The following is a 22,773-nucleotide window of genomic DNA, read 5'->3' as shown; positions in this document are numbered from 1 at the left end:
CTGGCCTAAGGACAGGGGAGGGTAAACCCTGGGGAGGGTTTCAGTGCTTTGCTGTTGATCACAGGTGGAGTGCAGACAAAGAGGGAAGCGATTGCTGCAGCAGGAGGCAGGCTGGACAAACTGCTGGGATGGGACTGCCCAGGCACAGGGAGGAGCAGCAGATTAGACCCCAGAGTGGGGGGCTCATTTTAATCGTAGGCCAATCATGCCCAGGCAAGGTGGACCTGGCCTGAAACACCCACCTGAAAGATTCTGTGACTTTGAGCAAGTCCTTTCCTACTCTGGGTTGCAGTCACCCTCTCTGTAAAATGAGGATATTAGAGGTGGTCTCTTGTTTCCTACCTGACCTAGCTCAGGTGTCACCTCTGTGACACTTTCTCTGATCAACTCACTGACCCTACTGCTTCAGGCATACTCGCATACTGGAGCACTTGGTGATCATCTGTATTTATTTCTATTCTCCCCTCCAAACCAAAGGTGCCTTATCCCAGCATTCTGACTCATTTGAATTATTGCTAAGTTACGCTAAGTTGCTTCAGTCATATCCGACTCTGTGAGACACCATAGACGGCAGCCCACCAGGCTTCCCCATCCCTGGGATTCTCCAGGCAAGAACACTGGAGTTGGTTGCCATTTCCTTCTCCAATGCCTGAAAGTAAAAAGTGAAAGTGAAGTCGCTCAGTCGTGTCCGACTCTTAGCGACCCCATGGACTGCAGCCTACCAGGCTCCTCCGTCCATGGATTTTCCAGGCAAGAGTACTGGAGTGGGGTGCCATTGCTGAACTAAAGAATGAGGAACATTTCTAGGTCTGTAATCCCCGAATTGAACACAAGGTGGCAGTTTGCACAGGTGGCTGCTATACAAACCTTGCATGTTGAAGGAAAAACAGAGAGCAGGGAAGAGGACTCTCCTACAAGACTTATCCTCTGGCTCCTCAGTAGGTATATGCTGTGCTCTCCCCTCCACCTTTAAAGTATCCATCTCAGTCAGCCATGCAGGCTTGAGGTACAGGGGCCAAGCCTGGATTTCACGTTTCCAGGCTTCTCAGCTGGCTGGGCAAGGCTGGTGATCCAGCCCTCACCGCCCTCTCCAGCCTCCTCCGTCAGCAACTGCACCCCTCCTCCACCCCACTCAGCTCTGCAAACTGCGTGAGCTCTCTTCTGCTCCTGATTCTGCCTTGTTCTCTCTGATCTTCATGCCTCAGACACACTGTGCCTTCTCTTCGCTGTCCTCCCAGGCAGCACCTACCGGTTCTTCCAGACCCAGCTGGCTGTTGGTGAGGATTGGACAAAAGGAAACCCTTATGCACTGTTGGTGAGAGTGTAACTTGGTGCGGCCACTGTGGAAAACAATATGGAGCTTCCTCAAAAAACGAAAAACAGAACTACAATATGACCTAGCAATTCCACTCCTGGGAATATATCAAAACCCCAAAAACACTAATTCAAAAAGCCACCCCAAAGTTCAGAGCAGCACTGTTTACAATTGCCAAGACGTGGAAGCAACTTGTGTCCATCAACAGATAAATGGATATGGAAGAAGCAGTATAAAGATGTGTGTGTATGTAATATATAGAAGTATATATATATATATATATAGGCTTCCCAGGTGGCACTAGCAGTAAAGAACCCACCTGCCAATGCAGGAGACTTAAAGATTCAGGTTCCATCCCTGGGTTGGGAAGATTCCCTGGAGGAGGGCATGGCAATCCACTCTAGTATTCTTGCCTGGAGAATCCTATGGACGGAGGAGTCTGATGAGCTACAGTCCATTGGGTTCCAAATAGTTGGACATGACTGAAATGACTTGGCACACATGCACACATATACATACATGCATGTGTGTGTGTGATAGAATATTATGCAGCCATAAAAAGGACAAAATTTTGCCATTTGCAACAACATGGATGAACTTGGAGAGCATTATGCTAAGTGAAATAAGTCAGGCATAGAAAGACAAATACCATATGATATCACTTATATGTGGAATCTGAAAAAGACAACAAATTAGTGGATATAACAAAAAAGAAGCAGACAGACATAGGAAACAAACTAGTGGTTACAGTGGGGAGAAGGAAGGGAGCAGGGGCAAAACAGATGGGGGACAGAAACACAAACCATTAGGTATAAAATAAGCTGCAGAGATATATTGTACAGCATAGGGAATATGGCCAACATTTTGTAATAATTGTAAATGGAGTATGACCTTTAAAAATTGTATATATATTTTTAAAAGACCCAGTTCACAAAGCACCTTTTCCAGAAAGCCTCCTTGATTCCTTTTCCCTCAAGTTTGTTTCTGTAATGGCATTTATCACACTGAAATTGCTTCCTCTCTGCCTGCCTTCTTAAGCACCAGCTTGCTCATCTATCCCCCAGCCCCTCCGTGTCCTGCATGGGCCTGGCGGGCAGGGCTAGGTCCTCTGAGAGCTTGCTGAATGAACAATGAAGCAATGAATCTATGAATTAGGGATGTGCTGTAGCGAGATGAATAGAGAAACTCCTTCTTCCCAAAGGGGGATTCATTTAAGAGAAAAATCTTATTTTTCTGCTGACCCTCGTTCAGGAAGGGACCAAGTGCTCCTTAGCACAATAAAGGCACATTATTACTTTGAAAGGAGCAGGGCCAAAGGCTTGTTAAAAGAAGCCAATACTTGCCTCATGTGAGACTATGTCATCTTCTAAAAATGAATTTTTTTTAGTCTCCCTTTGGCAAGGTGACTTCTCTTTCAATTATTTATAAGGAAACTGAGGGAGCCAGTTTACTCTCCTGGCAGAAAAGGAAAGTTCCAGGGGCTTCCAACCTCTAACAGCAGCACTTATTCTGCGTTCACAGAACTGATGCTGGGGTTCTTCTGCCAGTTGCCAAGTGTGCCTAGTGGTTTGGGACCTGGAGAAGTAACCACAGGTGGGTTCACTGTGATTGGAACATGGGCCCTGATGGCCATAAGCCCCCACTTTGACTGGGCAACAGTGGGCCACTCTAGTAAGTGATCACAGGTTCCTCTGGAAGGGCTTAGACGAAGATTTATAGAATTTCCTCACAATCCTTCAAGAGGGCATGGCCTCCTCTTCCAACCAGCAGCTCCACAGCTAGATGAAATCTGAATCTGGATAACAGACCATGGCTTACAGTGATTCAGATTGGCTTTTGAACACAAGATCCACAGTTTTTCCTACTGTAATAGAGTGAGTCGCCTTTTAGTAGGATTCCTAGAGACAATGAGGGTTAGGGGGTGAAGGCATGAAAAGCCACTAGTAAAGCCTGGTCAGGAAGTCCTTCCTTCCATCCAGCATCTTCATGTGGCTACATACAACAAACTCTAGCAATCAAGACTCTCTTGGGTCTCTTGTTTGGCACCCCTGCCAGGACTGGGCCATGGACATGGTGCAGAGTCTGACTCTAAGGAAGCGCAGGGCCACAGGAATAACAGTATAGCTGACTGAAAGAACCTGTTCCGCTGCATCTTTCCAACACACATACCCACTAAGCCACAGATACGTTGACACGTGCTCCAGGACATCAAAGCATTATTTGTAGTAACAAAAGTACTGAAAACAACTGGTTAAATAACTACAGTTTTCTGCATTTAAACACTCTGCAAAGTTGAAAAGTCCAAGGACAATCCAAAATGTATCACCATCTGATCACCATCAAAGTCACTGTTGACTGTGAGATGCACCATGACTTTATGCAGCCTGCCTGCTCAATCTTTGGGACCCCATCGACTGTAGCCCACCAGGCTCCTCTGTCCACAGAATTTTCCAGACAAGAATACTGGAAGGGGTTGTCCTTTCCTCCTCCAGGGGATCTGCCGCACCCAGGGACTGAACCTCTGTCTCTTGCATCTCCTGCATTAGCAGGTGGATTCTTTACCACTGCGCCACCTGGGAAGCCCTTATGCAGCATCAAGGGGGAAATGAGCCAATAAAACTCCACTCCATTGATTGTACAAGAGGTTGATTTCAGAGAAGGTAAGAGGCGGGGGAACTATGGGAAATACTGTGAGTAGAAAACCCAAGCACAAAGTAATGTGTAGGGCATTCGTGTGTGTCTGTGTGTGTATTTAAAGGGAGGGGCTATGCAATCATACGTACTTTTATAAAGATAAAAATTCCTAGAAAGATACCCAAGAACCTGATAACAGGTGTGCCCTCTTGACACTTGGTTGGGGCATTGGGATATCAGGTGGAAGGGAGGTCCTCTTTTCATAGTTACATTCATTTGTTAACTTTGACATTTTAAGCCATGTATTCCTTTTTTAAAAATAAAATTTGGGAAACTACTAGATGCAAAGTAAAATAAAAGAGAGCATCCTTCTGGATTAAGGGGCACAGTACTTAGAGCCAGCCTTGGATCCGGAGATTGTATATTCAATCCTTGCTCTACTAGAGCGACCTTGGGCAAGTTCCCGCCCCTACGGGATCTCCAAGAGCCCAATGGTTGTCGAAGAGCGGATCTCAGAACACTCCTCCATCTCAGAGCCCAGGCCAGGCCATCAGCCCACCCGCTGCGCTAGTCTCAGCCGGGCAGCCGACTGCTGGCGCCCGGCGGTGCAGGCCCGGCCAATCAGCGGTCGCGGGGCGGGCGGGGTGGCGGCGCAGCGCGCGCAGAGAGAAGCACGAAGCAGAGGCACCAGTGCCGTCCGGGAGCGGACCATGCCACGCTCACCCGGGCTCTTCCTGCTGCTGCTTGTGCTGCAGCCGCTGCCAGCCCTGGGCCTCGGGCTCCGCAGCGCAGGCGGACGAAACCCGGAGTGCGGTCCGTGCCGACCGGAGCGCTGTCCCGAGCCCGTGCGCTGCCCGGTGCCTGGCATCGTGGCGCGCGACGAGTGCGGCTGCTGCGCGCTCTGCCTGGGCGCCGAAGGCGCGAGCTGCGGGGGCCGGGCCGGCGCGCGTTGTGGCCCAGGGCTCGTGTGTGCGAGCCGCGCCGCGGGGGCCGCGCCCGAGGGCACCGGGCTCTGCGTGTGCGCGCAGCGCGGCTCGGTCTGCGGCTCGGACGGCCGGTCGTACCCCAGCGTTTGTGCGCTGCGCCTGCGCGCCCGCCAGGCGCCCCGCGCGCTCCCTGGCCACCTGCACAAGGCGCGCGACGGCCCCTGCGAATTTGGTGAGTCTAGCTTCTGCCCCGCGGTGCTGGGGCGGGTGAAAAAGAGGGACCCTGACCCTCTGGGGAGTGGGGTGAAGGATCTTTTGTTGCACAGCGATGGACAGCTCTGCCCAGGCCTCAGTTTTCCCTATGGGGTCAGTTTTCTCACCTGGACAGTTACTCAAGGAGACGGGGGTGAGGGGTGTGTCTGCGGGGGTGGGGGGGGGCGCTCAGGAATCCACATCCTGAACCCTCTCTTACCAAGCCCTTGGAGTCACCAGTCACAGAGCTGGTCGTAATTTTGGTGAGCCTGCTGTCCCTTTTGGTACTTAAATACTTACTGATACAATTGTTTGCAGGTCTGGCATATTTGCCTCCGAAAGACTGAGAGTGTGGGAAGCAGGGTGTTCCCGCTGGGTCCAGCTCCCTGGGGTCCCACCTTGGACCTGACGGGGGTGGGTTGTGTGAATGAAGAGGGAGAGCAGATGGAGATGCTGGAGGAGGAGGAGGAGGAGGAGGAGCTGGAGCTGCAGATTGAGACTCTTGGAGTCCGGGGGATTAGGGCACCGGGGTTCAGTGAGTGTGGAGTCCTGCCCTGCGGGGAATCTTGAGGAAGATCTCGCCCAGGACAGGTAAAACCTTGGGAGACCTAAGCTCTGAAGAGATTGTGGTGCCATCAGAAGCAGACCCCAGGTTTTATAAGACTGAAGTTTATAGAATTTGGAGGGTCCCACTTTAAGTAAGTTGTTCCACTTTAAGTAAGGGCTTCCCTGGTGGCTTAGAGGGTAAAGACTCTGCCTGCAAAATGGAAGACCTGGGTTCGATCCCTGGGGTGGGAAGATCCCCTGGAGAAGGCAATGGCTACCCACTCCAGTATTCTTGCCTGGAGAATCCCATGTACTGTATAGTCCCTGGGGCTGCAGAGTCAGACACTACTGAGAGACTTTCACTTTCACTTCAAGTAAAGTAATAGAAAATGATTAATTGCTTGGGACCTAAAAACACAAGCTTCATTAACATCACAATAAAGCCATTTATGCGTTCGTATTTGCTCACTTTCTACATGTAATGTTTCAAAACCAAACAGAAACAAACCAAAATATTAGTATAGGGATGCCCAGTCAAGCACCCTGCTGGGCCATTAGATTTTGGAGAAATGCCCCTTGTCTAGGCGGCCTGGAGGGGGAAGTGGAGAGTATAGGTGAGCTTGTGCCAGAGGAGTCGCAAGGAGGCCCAACTTTGGGGTTCTGGCCTGGGACTGGAGACCCAAGAGCAGACCTAAATGCTTCATTCAGTGTCATGACTTCAGCTGCAACAAGGAAGCCTTGGGGGTGGGGGACGGCCTTTGGAATTTCTAGTAAGTATTATCTTTCACCAAGAATCCCATTTAGATGCCCTCAAGTCCAGGAGACCCAGTGGCTTGTTGGAGATGAGGCAAGAAGGCCCCTGTCTCTGGAAACTTGGAAATAATGTGCTGCCCACTGTGGAGTCTGAGGCAGCCCGGAGAGCACAGGCAAGTCACTGCTGGCTGTTCCTCACTGGGGCTCCCGGTGGAGGAGAGAGCTGGCTGTTGCTTCCCTGGTGCGGCTTTGGGCTGGGACCTTCCAGGGGCTGTGTCAGCCCCTGTGGAGTTACTGTTGAGCTCCCTCCACTTCGAACCTTTGTTTATGCCCTGTGGCATTTAAACAGCCCTGTCTCCTTCCTTCTTCTTTCTATCATCTGTTTTTACAATCTACTTTCCTCAGCAGTTAATTCTGCTGAGGCAAGTCTCTTTGTTTCCAGACAGATAACACTTTCACTCCACACGCAGGAGACATGAGAAATGCTGACCAGGTCTCCAGACTAACCGGTGCTGATGCTCTCAAATGATTCCTCCCTGGACTGGCACTCTGTTTCTAAGAGAGAGCTGCCATGAAGGCATTTAGACCCAATCTACTGTTATACGGAGGAGACCGAGACCCTTGGGGCAGGGCACTCATCCAGGGTGACCAGGGTGACCAGTAAAACCTGACTGGCTTCCAGGTCCCCAGCACCCTGTTCAGCACTGTTTCAGGACAGGACTTGATAGTATTAAGTCGGGCAGGTGGCGGTTGCCATGGTTACCACAGTGTGGGCAGATGGAGGTCCCGTACCCCTAATTCATTGAAAATTACCAAATGACAAGTAAATGTGACAGCCCCTTCACTCTGATCTGTGGGCTCTGAGCCCACCACAGGCACAGGCCCCGGGAGTAAAGATGTTTATGGAGCCAAACACAAGTAATTCAGAAGCTGCTTTTAACGATCCCAGGAGTGACAGGCGTCAGGCCTCCCCACAATTTAGCTTTCCTTCCCTACCAGCGACTGTGTCGTTGGCCACTACCCAGACCCCAGCACTATCATCCCATTGCGTTCTGTCCTGAAGTGTTTGTGCGGCCCCTGCTCTTGGGCCCTGGTGAAGCAGGAAGGTGTGAACCAGGGATCTTTTCAGCTAGGGAAAATGGCACCTCATTCTGTGCTGCCCTCGAGCCAGCCTTTATTCAGACAACATGGCAGGAGCACTTTTTAACGATGTCCCTGGGGACCTCGCTGCTTGACGGGAAACAGATCGAGTCAGAGCAGCAGCTGTTCTGCTTCAATATTGGCAATAAAGTCACCCCTCCCCTGTCCTCTCCTGTGCCTTCAGTAAACCAGCACCTGACTTTAAGGGAATGAAGCCTCCAGAAATATTAGGTTTCGCAGTGTGGGAAGTGTTCGTACCCAAATACCTCTGGTGTGATTTCAGGCTTAAATTCTGACCTTTCCTCCTATGCTCTGAAATGCCCCAAAATTCGAATTATGAGAGTAATCCTGTGATCAACACACATGCATTGAAGACTCACTGGGTTCCAACATAAAAATAATTTTTGGCTATTGGAAATCACTTTTGCATTCCATCTTCTTTCTTGATTTTTTACAACTACCCTGGCCAGGTCTCACTCCCACTTCATAGAAGGACAAACTAAGGCTGGTAGAAGAGAGTTTCCTGGAGTCACATGACTGGTTGCTGGCCAAGGTGGGGCTCCAGTTCCTGACTCTTTTCAGATGGAGTCATGTATCTATAACCTGCTGGCAACTTGATGAGGAAGGTGCTGCAAACTGGCTACCTTTGAATCTTTAGTTTCTCAGTCTGAATCCACCTTCCTTTTCCCCTCCAAGGCTCGCTGCTGGTACCTCGTTTCAGCACCTGGTGATGGCTCCTCAGAGGAACAGGGATAGCTTCACACAAGGGGAAGCAGCTGAGTGGAGCTTGAAAGATGGGTAGAAAATTCCTGGGCTGAGAAGCGGGGGCAGAGAGGCACCGCATAAACCAAGGCAAGGAGGTAGGAGCTCCTGGGGCGAGTGTGAACAGTGGACCCATAGGCAATACCCAGTGGGCTGGTTGGCGGAGGAGATGAGACCCAGAGTCCTCTGGGGCAGGCTCGTTGCGGAACTGGCGTGCCGTTCTGTGGGGTGAACCTTCATTCTGTACTGAGGTATTGGTTCCGTTTCTCAACAGTAAGGTGGTGGTGATGTTAGTGTTTTGTTATCATTACTTTAAAAAGCTGCTTTGTTCCATGTACCCTGATCGTTTGCTAGCACTGGGAGGAGGTTGGGGTCCTGCAGACAGCAGGTTGAGGTCGTGTTTTGAGTGCTGCATTAGATAGGAATGGGGTACCATGCCAACCAAGCCGCTGAAGCATCAGTGAGCTATTGAGATCCTAAATCTTAGAAAATTCGCCTTGGTTGAAATTCCATCTCCACTTAGAAATCTCAGTCTGTGCAAGGCCTGTGTTACCAGGTAACCAGGAGATGCAGCGAATGCCACTTTGTGAGAGGGACAAAGAAGGGGGCCTCATGCTCAAAAGCCTTTCATACCGAGGGAGGGGGCTTGAGGCGCACACTGCAGGGAGTCGGATTAAGCTGTTTCTGGTTCCACATGTAATGCGACTATTAGCATAAATTATCAGGGCTGTTCAGTGCACTGATTATTAAACCCTTTGGTTGTGTGCTTTTCCATATGAGCAGATGGGTTCCTGGGAGATGACTTTTGATATTCTTTCTTTCCCAAGCACCATTAACTTTAGACAAATCTTGGAGGCATTAGGAAAGATCTTTTATTCCAGCCATCAAGGACATACTCAGTCCATGGGGTGGGGGGACAGCTCCCCACACACTATAGTAATAATATCGATCCCTTTCATTTCTATAGATCCACAAGGTTAATAACACAGTCACATCCATTCTTTCCCTTTACCCCGGAGGATGTGGGGCTATGGTCATTATTGTCATTTGCAGATAAGGAGAAAATTGTTAGCAACTTGCCCGGTGGTTGGCGGCCAGACCCCCGGGGCATTTGGGTTTCCTTTGGTAGTGTTTGAGCTTCTCAGGTGGCTCGGTGGGTAAAGAATCCACCTACAATGCAGGAAACGCAGGCAGATCCAAGTTCGGGTCCCAGTTTGGGAAGATCCCCGGAGAAGGGCATGGCAACCTACTCCAGTATTCTTGCCTGGAGAATCCCATGGACAGAGGAGCCTGGTGGGCTGCAGTTCACAGGGTCACAAAGACTCAGACACGACTCAAGCGACCGAGCACACACGCACAGTACTGTTTGCCCACCCTCTGTGCTGCCTCCGAGGGTGTACACCTGGGTGACTAGTCTGTTCCCTGATGGGTGAGTTTGTACCATCCCAGCATTTCCAGGGCAGTAGCTGACATGAGCAGAAGGAAGCAAGTGTTTAGCAAGGAAGAGCTAGGGAGACAAAACCAGCAGATTCCCAGGCGGGGCTGACCAGGCACCATCCTCACTCCTGAAAGCCACGTGACTCTTGCCAAAGGCCGGTGGAGAGGAGAGCCCTGGCTCTTCCAGAAGGGTGGCAGCTCAGGCGGCAGTGGGCTGGGCTCTCTAAAGAGAGGGCTGCGGACCACGGCCTTGGGAGCCTCCGGGGAAGGGCCCACCGATAGCCCACTCCCCAAAGGCCAGTAGAGAGTCTCAGCATCATCACAGACTACCCTTGGGGTAGCACACCCTGTGGAATCTGCAGGTCCTTCTGTGCAAGCTGGAATTCTTGTGATTGTCCTCACAGGAGCCCATGCAGAGGGCAGCGGGGGGAGAAGGGACTCCTGTGCCCATTTTAAAGAAGAAGAAACTGGGGTGTGGGCGAGACAGGACAGAGCCTGAGTTCCCAGGGCAGTCACGAGTTGCAGGGCCTCAGTGCCACACTTCAGTGAGCCCTTGGGAGCAGTAAGACTGGGAGCATCCTGCCAGGATTACGGACACACCACCCATTTAATGGTATCTTCACAAGAGCTGCTCTCTGGGGTGATGTTGGGAGGGTTTCATTTCTGTGCAGAAAAGAGTAAATGTGGACACACCACCCATTTAATGGTATCTTCACAAGAGCTGCTCCCTGGGGTGATGTTGGGAGGGTCTCATTTCTGTGCAGAAGAGTAAATGTGGCGGGCCTGAGACTGTTATCCTTGGAAAGGCCCACTGAGAATTTGGATGTGTGGAGGCATCCCACCATCTCCAGAATTGAGAAGAGTCACTCACTGCATGCGAACTGTACAATCAGCATGGTTTATGCTGCACACCTGCTTTCCTTTTGGGAGTCTGGAGTTTTGGTATGTAGTAGGCAGAGGGTGCGGAGAAGGCAATGGCACCCCACTCCAGTACTCTTGCCTGGAAAATCCCACGGACGGAGGAGCCTGATAGGCTGCAGTCCATGGGGTCACTAAGAGTTGGACACGACTGAGCGACTTCACTTTCACTTTTCACTTTCATGCACTGGAGAAGGAAATGGCAGCCCACTCCAGTGTTCTTGCCTGGAGAACCCCAGGGACGGGGCAGCCTGGTGGGCTGCCGTCTCTGGGGTCGCACAGAGTCGGACACGACTGAAGCGAATTAGCAGCAGCAGCAGCAGCAGCAGCAGGCAGAGGGTGCCTAGGGGACTGGCTCCCAGTAAAAACCCTAGGCACTGAGTGTCTAGTGAGCCTCCTTGGTAGAGGCCTGTCATATGTGTTGTCACAGGTTGTGCTGGAGAATTAAGTGCCTCATCCTCTGTGACTCCACTGGGAGAGGCTTCTGAAAGCGTGCTCCTGGTTTCCTGAGCCTTTGTGCCATGAATCTCTTTTCCCTTTGCTGTTTTGCTTTGTCTCCTTTGTTGTAATAAATCCCACTATGAATAAACTGTGCCAAGTCCCATGAGTCCTCGTAGCAAGTCATTGATCCTGGGACTTGTCTTGGGGGCCCCCAACACAATACCTTAGGAACTCATTCTTATTCTGGGATGGAGTGCATACGGCTAACATATGTTTCACCCTTAAAATTCATGTGGAATTAATGGAATCAGAGTGCCTAGGTTTGCATCTTTGCTCCCCCAGGTGCTTCACCTTTCTGAGCTTTGGATTTCTTATCTGTTAAGTGGGGCTAAAAGCACCTACTTCCCATGACTGGTGTGAAGATGAGAGGGTGCTGGACATGGAAGTGTCATCTCAGGAGAAGGCAGGAAGTTATGGGACTGAGCCCCCTGGGCTCATAGTCTCACCCTGCTGTGTAAGGCTGGGTAACCCTGGCTAGCTCCCTCAGATGGCAGCTGGGGAGATTGCTGGAAGGATCAAATGGCTTACCGCTGTAAGCAGAAGGGTGGCATTATTACTATCATGATGGGATTCCCAGGTGGCTCAGTGGTAAAGAATTCTCCTGCAGTGCAGGAGACACAGGCTCGATCCCTGGGTTGTGAATATCCCCTGGAGCAGGAAATGGCAACCCACTTCAGTATTCTTGCCAGGAAAATCCCATGGGCAGAGGAGCCTGGTGGGCTACGGCATGGGGTCACAAAGAGCTGGCCACGACTGAGCGCGCGCACACACACACACACACACACACACACACACACACACTATCATGATAATGATGGCTGATTTTAAAGAGCCATTATGGATAAAAAAATCTCTAAATTTAAAATCAGATATGTTTAAATTAAAACTAGATTAAGCTACAGGAGGAAATTTTTTGAAATAACTGAACACTGCTATATCTTGAGTTATGGTAGTGGTTACACGGTGTATGCATTTGTCAAAACTTAGAACTGTACACTAGAAAGAATGAATGTACTGTGTATACATTTAAAAATAAATCAAAGCTTGAATGTCGCTTTATTGCCAAAAGCAGTGGGCTCTTTTGGAAAAGAAATGCTATTTTCTGGCTTGAAACTATTGGCAAAGGCAGTATTTCCAAGACGGTCTTTAACTGTAGTTATGGAAAAAGAGGGAAATGCAAGGAGAGAGAGAGATGAAATGTGATTTACTGGCTTATTCATTTAGGCTTGAAAGGGACTGATGAAATCTCATTTAAAATTTATGGCTCTACATGAACGGAAGTAAAACATGTTGATTGAGTGTCCCTTTGGAATCTATTGAGGGCTTTAGAATAAGATGCAGTTCTGATTGTTCCCACAGCGAGCCATTTGAGGACTGGTTTGGGCTCCGGGGGAGGCGATGCTGGCAGGAGGATGTGAATAAATTAGACTGTCTTTGTTGCCCATTGCAGATGGGTCTCTGCCATAGAGCAGGGGTGCTGTGGTTCTTTGTGGTGGTTGGCAGGTGGCTGGGGTGTGTCGGGTGATGTTAGAAGCCTGGAACCTTGGTTTATTCGGGGGACTGGCTACACTCGGGGTTGTGGGTAGAGGTGTGGTGCTTAGAGAGGTTGGTCACAGCTGAAGGAGTGAGCTGATAGGCCTGAGGGGGAAGAAAACAGCCTGGGGTGAGGAGAGCAGCATTTGTATTCAACTTACTGGAGGCCACTTGAGGTAACCAGGGCTCCATAGGGCTCCTGGCAGCCCTGGGATTGATAGGTGGGAGTTACAGGACGCAGGTTTTAACTCCAGGTGAGGACAACCTTTCTTACTAGAAGAGTCAAGGATGGAAGGGCCTGGCTTTATAAGTAGTGAGCTCTCCATCACTGGGGGCATGCAAGTGGAGGCTAGATGAGTCCATCACAGACCGTCAGGCACATGCTTTGGGGAGTTGGGCCTCTCCAGTTTGAAATAAGAAGCTCGAAGACAATTTCCCAGAGATCTTTTGGCATCAGTTCGACAGGGTCTGCTTCCTAGTCTGTCTAGAGGGTCCAGACCTGTCTCATTTCTGCACCCTTTCATTCCTTCCCTCCATGCTCTCCATCCAGCCTTCTGTCTCTCTCCCTTTGTTCTCCTTTTTCACTGCAGCCTCACCTCGGCTGGCAAAGGCCCTTTCCTTCTCCAAGGCTGGCCTGTGGAGGGCAGAGGGCATGTCCATCAGTCACCAGGCAAAGTGCCAAGAGCCGTGGACTCTGCAATTTGATGCCCAGGGATGAATGTGTTTACTCTTTTGTTTGTCACATGTTTCTTTGCGGAGTCATCTGTTTGACAGGCCTACCCTGCCCCGCACTTGCACACTGTGCTACCTTAAACCCTCACTTTCACACTCAACATGTACTAAAATCAGCTCAACAGTCCTGTGACACAGGGGGTATTATCCTCATCTCAGAAAGATCCCCTGGAGGAGGGCATGGGAACCCACTCCAGTGTTCTTCCCTGGAGAATCCCACGGACAGAGAAGCCTGGCAGGCTACAGTCCATAGTATTGCAGAGTCGGACACAACTGAAGTGACTTAGCGCACACGCATCCCCATCTTACAGACAGCAAACCTGAGCAGAGAGTGTTCTCTTGGCCAGGCCTCCACATTGCACCTCCCCAAGACCACACTGGCCTCAGCTGTGAGGGTAGGCTGGTGAGACCAGATGAAGCATCTGCACTGTGAGGCAGGCTGAGATTCAGCAGGTCAAAGTGGGCAGATCCCTGGTACTGGACTAGGACACACCCCCAGGCCCTCAGGATGGGCAGCTGCGGTGCATCCCAAACAGAGGACAGGCAGGGCAGGGCAGGCAAGCATGCTGAGGCCCAGATGGAGGGCCTGAAGGCCAAGGCAGCTGGGCTTAATTCTTTTAGGCCCAGTGTAAGCAGAGTAGGGGCTGGCCACAGGAAGAAGGACAAACGAGTGTGGAGTATCAGCTAAGAACATCTAACTCAGGACTTCCCTGGTGGTCCAGTGACTTTCCCAATGCAGGGCGCTGGGGGTTTGATCCCTGTTCAGGGAACTGATCCCACGTGCCGCAACTAAAGATCCAGTGCCACAACTAAGACCCAAATAAATGAGAAAATAAGCATTTAAAAAAGAATGTCTAACTCAAATGCCATATGCTTTCCCGTCCCACCTGGCAAGCCCACGCCCTCCGTCTTTTCTGTAAAGTCCTGGCAGCCTAGCACCACATTGCCCAATTCCCTGATTTACTTTTCTCTGGCAGCAGCGAAGCTCAGCATCCGTGCCTGCAGTTTTGCCCTTGAGGATGGGGATGGGGATGGGGAGGTTGGTGGAGCCTGTGATATGCAAATGAGCATCTTGAATCGCAGGGGGTCTCAGCAGGGGGTGAGGGCAGCTGTGGTTTGTGGCATTATTCTTTGAACGCCCTCGATGCAGAAGGAAAAAAGCCCATCTGTTAGAAGACTCTGCCTCGCCTGTGTTAGAAGACAGCAGCCCCTCCCAGAGCCTGCCACCCTGTCGTGTAGTTGAGCTGTAAGCAGATGGCAGCTGGGAGGGATCCTGGGAGGGGTCCTGGGAGGGAGTCTGATGAGACCACAGACAGAAGTCGTCTTTCCTCTCTGGATCCCTGTTTTCCTGTTGGTAGAACAGAGGCAATGAAGGAGGAAATGAAGGCATCCTTTCAGGTCTAAGGAGAACTCCCTTCTAGGATTCCTTGCCTCTGAGTGTGTCCTTTCCGTGTGGGGAGATCTCACCTGCCCCAAGATGCTATGTGCAGGCAGGGGATCTTAGAGGTGAAGGGCTTGGCCAGGGTCAAGGTTGTCTTCCCTTGTCTTTTTCTCCCAGCTCCTGTGGTCATCACCCCACCCCAGAGTGTTCACAATGTCACCGGGGCACAGGTGTACCTGTCCTGTGAGGTGAGAGCTGTGCCCACCCCAGTTGTCACATGGAGGAAGGTATTTATATCCAAGAACTTCTCTGCATGTGTGTGTGTGTGTGTGTGTGTGTGTGTGTGTGGCTGGGGGAAGGTATAAATGTTTTTAAGTGTGTGTGTGTGTGTTTATCTCTTATGTGAGTTGGAGGATTACAAAAAATATGTTTCATTCCTCTGCCTCCAGATTTACAATTTAAAACTTTTACCCCAAAGCTCTCCCCAGAGAAGGGGTGTGGCTGTTTGCTCCCTTTGCCACTCAGCTGTCCAGGAAGTTCTGCTGTTTATCTAGCCTGGGTCAGCTGAGATGAAGTTAGAGCCTCCTCTACGGGATCTGGGTTTTAGAAAGACTTTGTTGGTGGAAGGTGACCCGATCCTATCCTAAAACTAGATCTTCCTGCAGCTCAGTTTTTGAGAGATGGAGATGAGCACAGCCTATGTTGTTTCCTTATCTCAACAGCCCTGAAAAGGGCCATGAAATTCTGGTGGTGGTGATGTCTGTATCTCTGCTGTCCAGCAGGGGGTGCTGTCTGTACATATATTCAGGCTTAAGAAGAAACTAATGTTTGATAGGAATGAGATACTAGGGTCTCAGCCTTCAAGTCAGCCAGGAGGTGAAGACAGTGAGGATGTCTGTGGGGTGGTCCTTATTCAGAAACGATTTTTATAAATCACTCCTGCTTTTTCTGCCTTCTGTAGGTCACACGGTCTCCTGAGGGCACCCAGGTAATGGAGGAGCTGCCTGGGGACCACACCAACATAGCTGTCCAGGTGCAAGGGGGCCCTTCTGACCATGAGGCCACGGCCTGGGTTTTGGTGAGTATCTCATTTGTTGATACTCATGGGCTTCCCTGGGAGCTCAGCTAGTAAAGAATCCACTTGCAATGCAGGAGACCCCGGTTCAATTCCCGGATCAGGAAGATCTGCTGGAGCAGGGATAGGTTACCAACTACAGTGTCCTTGGGCTTCCCTGGTGGCTCAGTTGGTAAAGAATCTGCCTGTAATTCGGGAGACCTGGGTTCGATCCCTGGGTTGGGAAGATCCCCTGGAGAAGGGAAAGGCTACCCACTCCAGTATTCTGGCTTGGAGAATTCCATGGACTGTATAGTCCTTGGCGTCACAAAGAGCTGGACACGACTGAGTAACTTTCACTTCACTGGCTGTTATTGACTGGCCCCTATAAAGCACCTTTTATATTCCTGTGTCACGTTACAACTTTCAAATGTTCTTATCCATTTCTCCCTGGGCTCTGCAGTAACTGTGAGGAAAGCAGGGCAGGTAGTATTAATGCCTGAGAGCAGAAGTGATCTCACTGGTAGGCAGAATATGGCCTCAGAAAGATGTCCATGTCCTAATCCCTGGAACTGGTGAATATGTTATATGGCAAGAGGGGAATAAGGTTGCAGATGGAATTAAGGTTATTAATCACTGACTTTAATAAAGTTATCCTGAGCTATCTGGGTGGGCCTGATACAATCACAGGAGTCTTTTAAATGTAGAAAAGAGAGGCAGAGGAGAGAGCCAGAGATGGCAGTATCAGAAGACATGAACTACTGTTGCTGGCTTTGAGGATGCAGGAAGGAGCCACAGGCTAAGGAATACAGGCAGCCTCTAGAATGCTTCTCATAGGGCATCTGGAAAGAAGGCAACCCTGCTGATACCTTGACCTTAGCCCACTGAGACCCATTTGGACGTCTGACTTCAAGAGGTGTACATAGTAAATTTGTGTTGTCTTAAGCCTTTAAGCATGTGGTCATGTGTAACAGAGCCATAGAAAACAAATACACTTGACTAAGACCACACGGCTGATAAAGGGAGTAGTAAGGGTTGGGGGCCGGGTGGGTGTGGACAGCACATTCCCATCCTCCTCCAGGGCTCTCCCATGCCACATGCAGCGGTGTGGCTGAGAAGAGGGAATGTCCTGTGTTTGAAAGGGTGATGGAGAAAGGAGATAAGGGCCCACGTGGGGCTAGTCACTCTACCTCCCTGAGCTTCAGTGTCCACAGCCATAAAAAGGGGGCTTTGGACTGGATCATGTCTGGTGACCCTAACATCTGTGACTTACTGGTGAGTCTCCTGTAATGTGAGGATAATGATGCTCCCCTTCAGCCATGATGGGATCAAAATGAGACAGGGTGCATAAACCCTCTCAGGTCTGTAGGGACTCACAGTTGAGAGACGCTGTTCTGATGAGAGAAAGCAAGAAAAGAGGGCGCTGCTGTGGATCTGCTCTGCAGGGGTGTGAGATGGGCTCTCCAGAGTGCCCTTCTGATTCCCTTCCCATCTCTGCCAGGTTTGGCAACTTCTCCACCCAGCTCAGAGGCTCAGGATGCAACTGGGTCCATGGCTTTTTCAAATGTAACATACTCCCCTGCTTTGTTAAAAGGAGAGGCAGGGGAAAGGTGTTATTTTGTCCATGGGGTCACAAAGAGTCAGACATGACCGAGCGACTGAGCACACACACATTTTCCTTAGAATCTATACCTATCACCTTCAATAAAAGGACCAGGTTGCTCTCAGTAAAAGGCAGGCTGCAGGAAACATTAAAATGAGAGCCAGGATACAGAGGGTACTGAGAAGGAAGTTTAACTCTGTCTCAGCAGCCAAGACAAGAAGAGAAATAAGAGGGTGAACTCTGTCTTATTCCCAAAAGCTATAAGTGTTCAGGATCATTATGAACTAAGTAAGTGATTTTGCTGTGTCGTGTATGACTATACAAACTTGCCTGTTTAACTTCTAGATCAACCCTCTGAGGAAGGAAGACGAGGGGGTGTACCAGTGCCATTCAGCCAACGCAGTCGGGGAGGCCCAGTCGCATGGCACGGTGACCGTGGTGGATCGGAGTCAGTACAGAGCACCCCGCTTCCCAGCTCCAGATGACCGCCTATGATGGGGGCACGTGTGTGTTTCGAGTCATCTGAGTTTGTACACCTCTGTCACAAGAGGTTGAGATGAGTTATAAGATGCATAATAAATAAAAAGAAAAATACTGAATCGAGGGAAACAGAGGAATGCAAACCAAGAGCAGAACATATTACAGTTGGCAGGTAGACTCTGGTGTGGTCTACACACATATCATGCTGGGCTTCCCACTAGCATGCCAAGTCAAGAGCTATGAACATTAGGGGTGTCCAGGTGAAAGAGACCACTAATTTTCTTTTTTTTCTGTTTCTGAGGCTGAATGGAATATTTCCTCCAAGTCTGCCCTGTGAGGGTGCTGAGAGGGCAGACATTGTCACTGTGATGGTGCCCGGGTGAAAACACGCACAAAGGAGACAGTCTGAGCTTCCTGGTTCTGTTCCCTTATGTGTAGCTCTGCAAGTAGTTAGCAGAGAAGGCAGTGGCACCCCACTCCAGTGTTCTTGCCTGGAGAATCCCAGGGACGGGGGAGCCTCGTGGGCTGCAGTCCATGGGGTCTCGAAGAGTCGGACACGACTGAGCGACTTCACCTTCACTTTTCACTTTCATGGGTTGGAGAAGGAAATGGCAACCCACTCCACTGTTCTTGCCTGGAGAATCTCAGGGACGGGGGAGCCTGGTGGGCTGCTGTCTATGGGGTCACACAGAATTGGACATGACTGAAGCGACTTAGCAGCAGCAGCAGCAAGTAGTTAGAGCTTCTAGAAACAGGGAGGAAAGTGTAATGTGTAAAATCGTCAAACAGAAATTCAGTTAGGAGATGGCTCTTACAGTTGCCCTCCTGATACTTCTAGTTTTTTATGTATGTGTATTGTTATATATACGGCTCAGTGGTAAGGAATCTGCCTACCGAAGCAGGAGATGCAGATTTGATCCCTGAGTCAGAAAGATCCCCTGGAGAAGGAAATGGCAACCCACTCCAGTATTCTTGCCTGGGAAATCCCATGGACAGAGGAGCCTGGTGGGTACAGTCCATGGGGGTCACAGAGTTGGATAAGACTGAGTGACTAAACAACAACAACAAATAGAAACATATATGTATCAAAAAGTCAGGTATCAGGATTTTTTTCCCTATATGTATACTTATGTATATACACATGTGTGTATATATATATATATATATAGGTTTCATATTTTAAATAAGTGTATATTTATATTTTAAAAACAGAAATGATACCAGGCTTTGAATATAGTCTATTATAGTTGAGTTTTCAAAAGAAGTCACAAAGAGTCATGGAATTTTAAGCCATTGCCACTGCCTAGCTCTTGAGTTTTCTCTGCAGCCTGCAGAATAGGCCGGATCTTGCTTGCATAACTCTGGGGACACAGAGCTCTGTACGACCAAAAAACCATCTGTGGATTTTTCCAGTAATTGAAAGTTCTTCCTCATATTATGCAGGAATCTGCCTCTGAAATGCCCACCCATAGGTCTTAGTAATTCTGGGATCCCCCTAGGCACCTCTGCTCCCACCAGCACCCCTCCTGGTTGGGGAGAGATTTAAAGTTAGGGTCATTACCCCCACCTTCCGTCTAACATGTAGTTGACTATGACAGAGCAGGCTTCTTTTCTCTAATTTTTTTTTTTTCCCTCTTTTCTTCTAGGGTCTTAGAAACTTGATCACGGGATGACGGAAAAGTCAAGTCATGGATCATTTCACTTTGTGAAGAATTAGAAAAACTGTGTTTATAGATGACCCCTTTTGTATGTTTTTAAACATTAGATGCAAACTAGATTCGTATGCAGATGTAGTTTTTAGCAGGGCAAACAAACCTTGGGAAAACAGACTGCATGTAGCCTTTTTATACTTTTGAAATGAACAGCTCTGTGAGAATTCTTTTTTAGCTTCTCCCTCCAAGGGAAGGTCACATTTAAGTCCATGTAATTCTACAGGGCTGGGCAAAGTGTGTGTCAGCTGTGACTCTGCCTCATTTGTCCATGGTTGATTAGTGGGGCTCTGTGACAGACAGTGTGTGTTTTAGGAGGGGGAAGGTCTTGCTGTCCTCTGCCTGACCTCTAACTTGCTGTGTGATCTGGCTAGGTCCCTCCCTCTCTGGGCCTTGGTCTCTTCAGCTGTGAATGTGCTATTTGGACTGTATGTAACCTTTGTCCTTTCAAACACTGCCATCCTGGAGTAAGATGGTCCTACAGAAAAAATATGAGAAGTGTAGTCTTAGCATTCTTTTAAAAATATTCCCTCAAAAACAAACGCATTGCTTCACATGAGGGTGTGGAGAGCTGGCTATAGCTTATCTATTCCTGCTATTTTCCCATTTTAAAGAGATTTAGTCCTAGATGGAACACTTAACCAGGTTCAGAGGCTGAGTATTTGGGGACTAAGATATCCACTTATTAACAAGCCCAGCATTCTCTAACCAAGCAGGCAGTGGAGACCTGGCTTTTGGACATCAGATTGTAAAAAAAGGAGTCAACTGCTCTCTCTGGCCTGTAGATTAGATTATGCTGCTACTAAGTCACTTCAGTCGTGTCCGACTCTGTGCGACCCCATAGACAGCAGCCCACCAGGCTCCCCTGTCCCTGGGATTCTCCAGGCAAGAACGCTGGAGTGGGTTGCCATTTCCTTCTCCAAGGCATGAAAGTGAAAAGTGAAAGTGAAGTCTCTCAGTCGTGTCCCACTCTTAGCGACCCCATGGACTGCAGCCCACCAGGCTCCTCCGTCCATGGGATTTTCCAGGCAAGAGTACTGGAGTGGGGTGCCAATGCCTTCTCCAGATTAGAGTATAGTAAAGTATATTTTACTTAGAGATGTTCTGAGGTCACCCAGAAACAAAACTTGCTTGCTTTTTTGTTAAGAAAGACGGAGAGTAATATCTGGCTAAAGAAATAGATCCCCTGGGTGACGAGTAAAATTCTTTAAAATCAAAATTGAGATCTCACATGTGGATAGCTGTTAAATTTCACGAAACACTTCTCTGTCTGTGGTTACTTCCCATCTCTGGGATGGCAGGTAGGATGCGCATTAATGTTCCTCCCCCTTTACAGGTGAAGAAACCAAGCTCTGAGGGTACAGTGCTTGCCTGAGGTCTGAAAGCCTCTGAGAAGGACTGGAGCTGAGGGTGCCTGGTCCTCTTTGGCACCCTTTCCACTCCATGGTGCTACCTCTCAGAACAATTTGTATCCATGAGAAGGAAGATGCTGCCAGTTCCACGGGTTTCAGGGATTCTCCTCATGGTCTGTCTCAACTTTTAAACCAACACTCTCATGACGCTCACTTTGAGCATTGCATTTTGGAGTCTTTTTGGAATTGCATTTTCTTCCTTTAAGCCTGGCTATTCCACATCTGAAATGTTGGGGTGGCATCACCCTAACAAACACAGCAGAGGACTGTCCCAGGACTCCAGAAACATGAGGTTCATTTGGGAATGCATCCCTATCTTTCTGGGTGACCCTGAGCAAGTCCCCTTCACTTTCTGGACCTCAGTTTCCTCATGTGAATGAGAAGGGAATGAAACTAGATCAGTGGTTTTCAAACTTTAAAACATTGGAACCCCTTCTTTGAATAAAGTCAGAACTGAAACTGATCACAAGTGGGAAGCTGCGCTTGTCTGTTGGAGGCTGGGCCTTCTAGGGGACCGGCTCACATCCCCTTCCTACACAGCACACCGCCCCACCCCAATGAGTGACTTTCTGTGTCCAAGTCTGTGGTTAATTCCTCTGTGATTTGAGTGATTGGGAGATGGCTTGGGAAGACATTTAGTGAAACTATGTCAGAGGAAAAGGGAACTGTGGCTGGGGAGAACAGCATCATGCATTTGCTGATAAGCACATTCAGCAAAATCGGTTGAATCACCCCAGATTTGCCCGGTGAGAGCTGGATGTGGACTTAGAGAGCAGGATGGATGGAGCTCTTGGGTGACAGGGCCGAGCCTCAAGGCTGCAGGAGGCTGGGTTCAGCATTGTAATGATGTACAAAAAGTAATAATGTTACACTGTGTGAAGTTTCCACCAAAACCAAAAACGTAGATTAATATGATTGTTCCTACCTAGTCACTTTTCCACTGTGAGAGCCCAGGACTTCTCTGAGGCTAGATATGTGCTCTGAGTTACCACTCAGAAATAGGACTCCCTTGGAGCCTGAGTTTTCTCCCCTATTTTGATACATGTGATGATGTCACATAACCCCTGCACTCCAAAAATAACTGTTTTTAGGGACAGTCTTTGTGGTCTCTGTGCTTGGAACTGCTGTAGGTGGGTCCAGGCCCCACTGATACTTCTCCATCAGTCCTTATGTATCATGCCCCCTCTTTTTTTTTCCTGCTTGCCCACATCAGCTGCTTTCATCAGAATCCTCCTTACCTCTCACATCTGGGCTGTGGTTACAGTCCTGCCCGGTCATCTTGCTTGCAATTCTTAACAAGCCCTAACTAATCATCTACTGCCAGACCGAACTTTCTCGCTGCCTCTGAAATGGTGTCTCCCACTGTATAAGGCTCAGATGGTAAAGAATCTGCCTGCAATGTGGGAGAGCCAGGTTCAATCGCTGGATTGGGAAGATCCCCTGGAGGGATGGCAACACACTCCACTGTGGAGAATTCTATAGACGGAAGAGCCTAGCGGGCTACAGTCCGTGGGATTGCAGAGTTGGACACAGCTGCTACTAACACTTTCACTTTTCACTGTTTAACTCATTCACTTAGATTTGCTTTCTGTTACCTCCCACATGCACCCAGCATAGCATTCTCCAGAGAACAGAAGAGTGCAAACACTGGCAGCATGAAGGTGTGTGCGACCTGGGCCTTGCAC

The 22,773-nt window shown here is 49.3% G+C and overlaps 1 protein-coding gene across 2 annotated transcripts; it reads left to right on the top strand.

Annotated features, from left to right (window-relative positions):
- Positions 1-4,395: 4,395 nt before the first annotated feature.
- IGFBPL1 (insulin like growth factor binding protein like 1) lies at positions 4,396-21,551 on the top strand. 2 transcript variants are annotated; one of them, NM_001099161.2, is given in 5 exon segments: positions 4,623-5,107; positions 15,008-15,117; positions 15,792-15,908; positions 17,833-17,991; positions 19,614-21,551. In NM_001099161.2, coding segments are annotated over 4 exon segments (825 nt in total). In that variant the 5' UTR covers positions 4,623-4,659; the 3' UTR covers positions 17,983-17,991; positions 19,614-21,551.
- Positions 21,552-22,773: the final 1,222 nt, after the last annotated feature.

This window comes from Bos taurus, chromosome 8 (assembly GCF_002263795.3).
Source record: "Bos taurus isolate L1 Dominette 01449 registration number 42190680 breed Hereford chromosome 8, ARS-UCD2.0, whole genome shotgun sequence".
Classification (NCBI taxonomy): Eukaryota; Metazoa; Chordata; class Mammalia; order Artiodactyla; family Bovidae; genus Bos; species Bos taurus.
The sequence above is the reverse complement of the archived record's forward strand: the minus strand, read 5'-3'. Positions and strand labels throughout refer to the sequence as shown.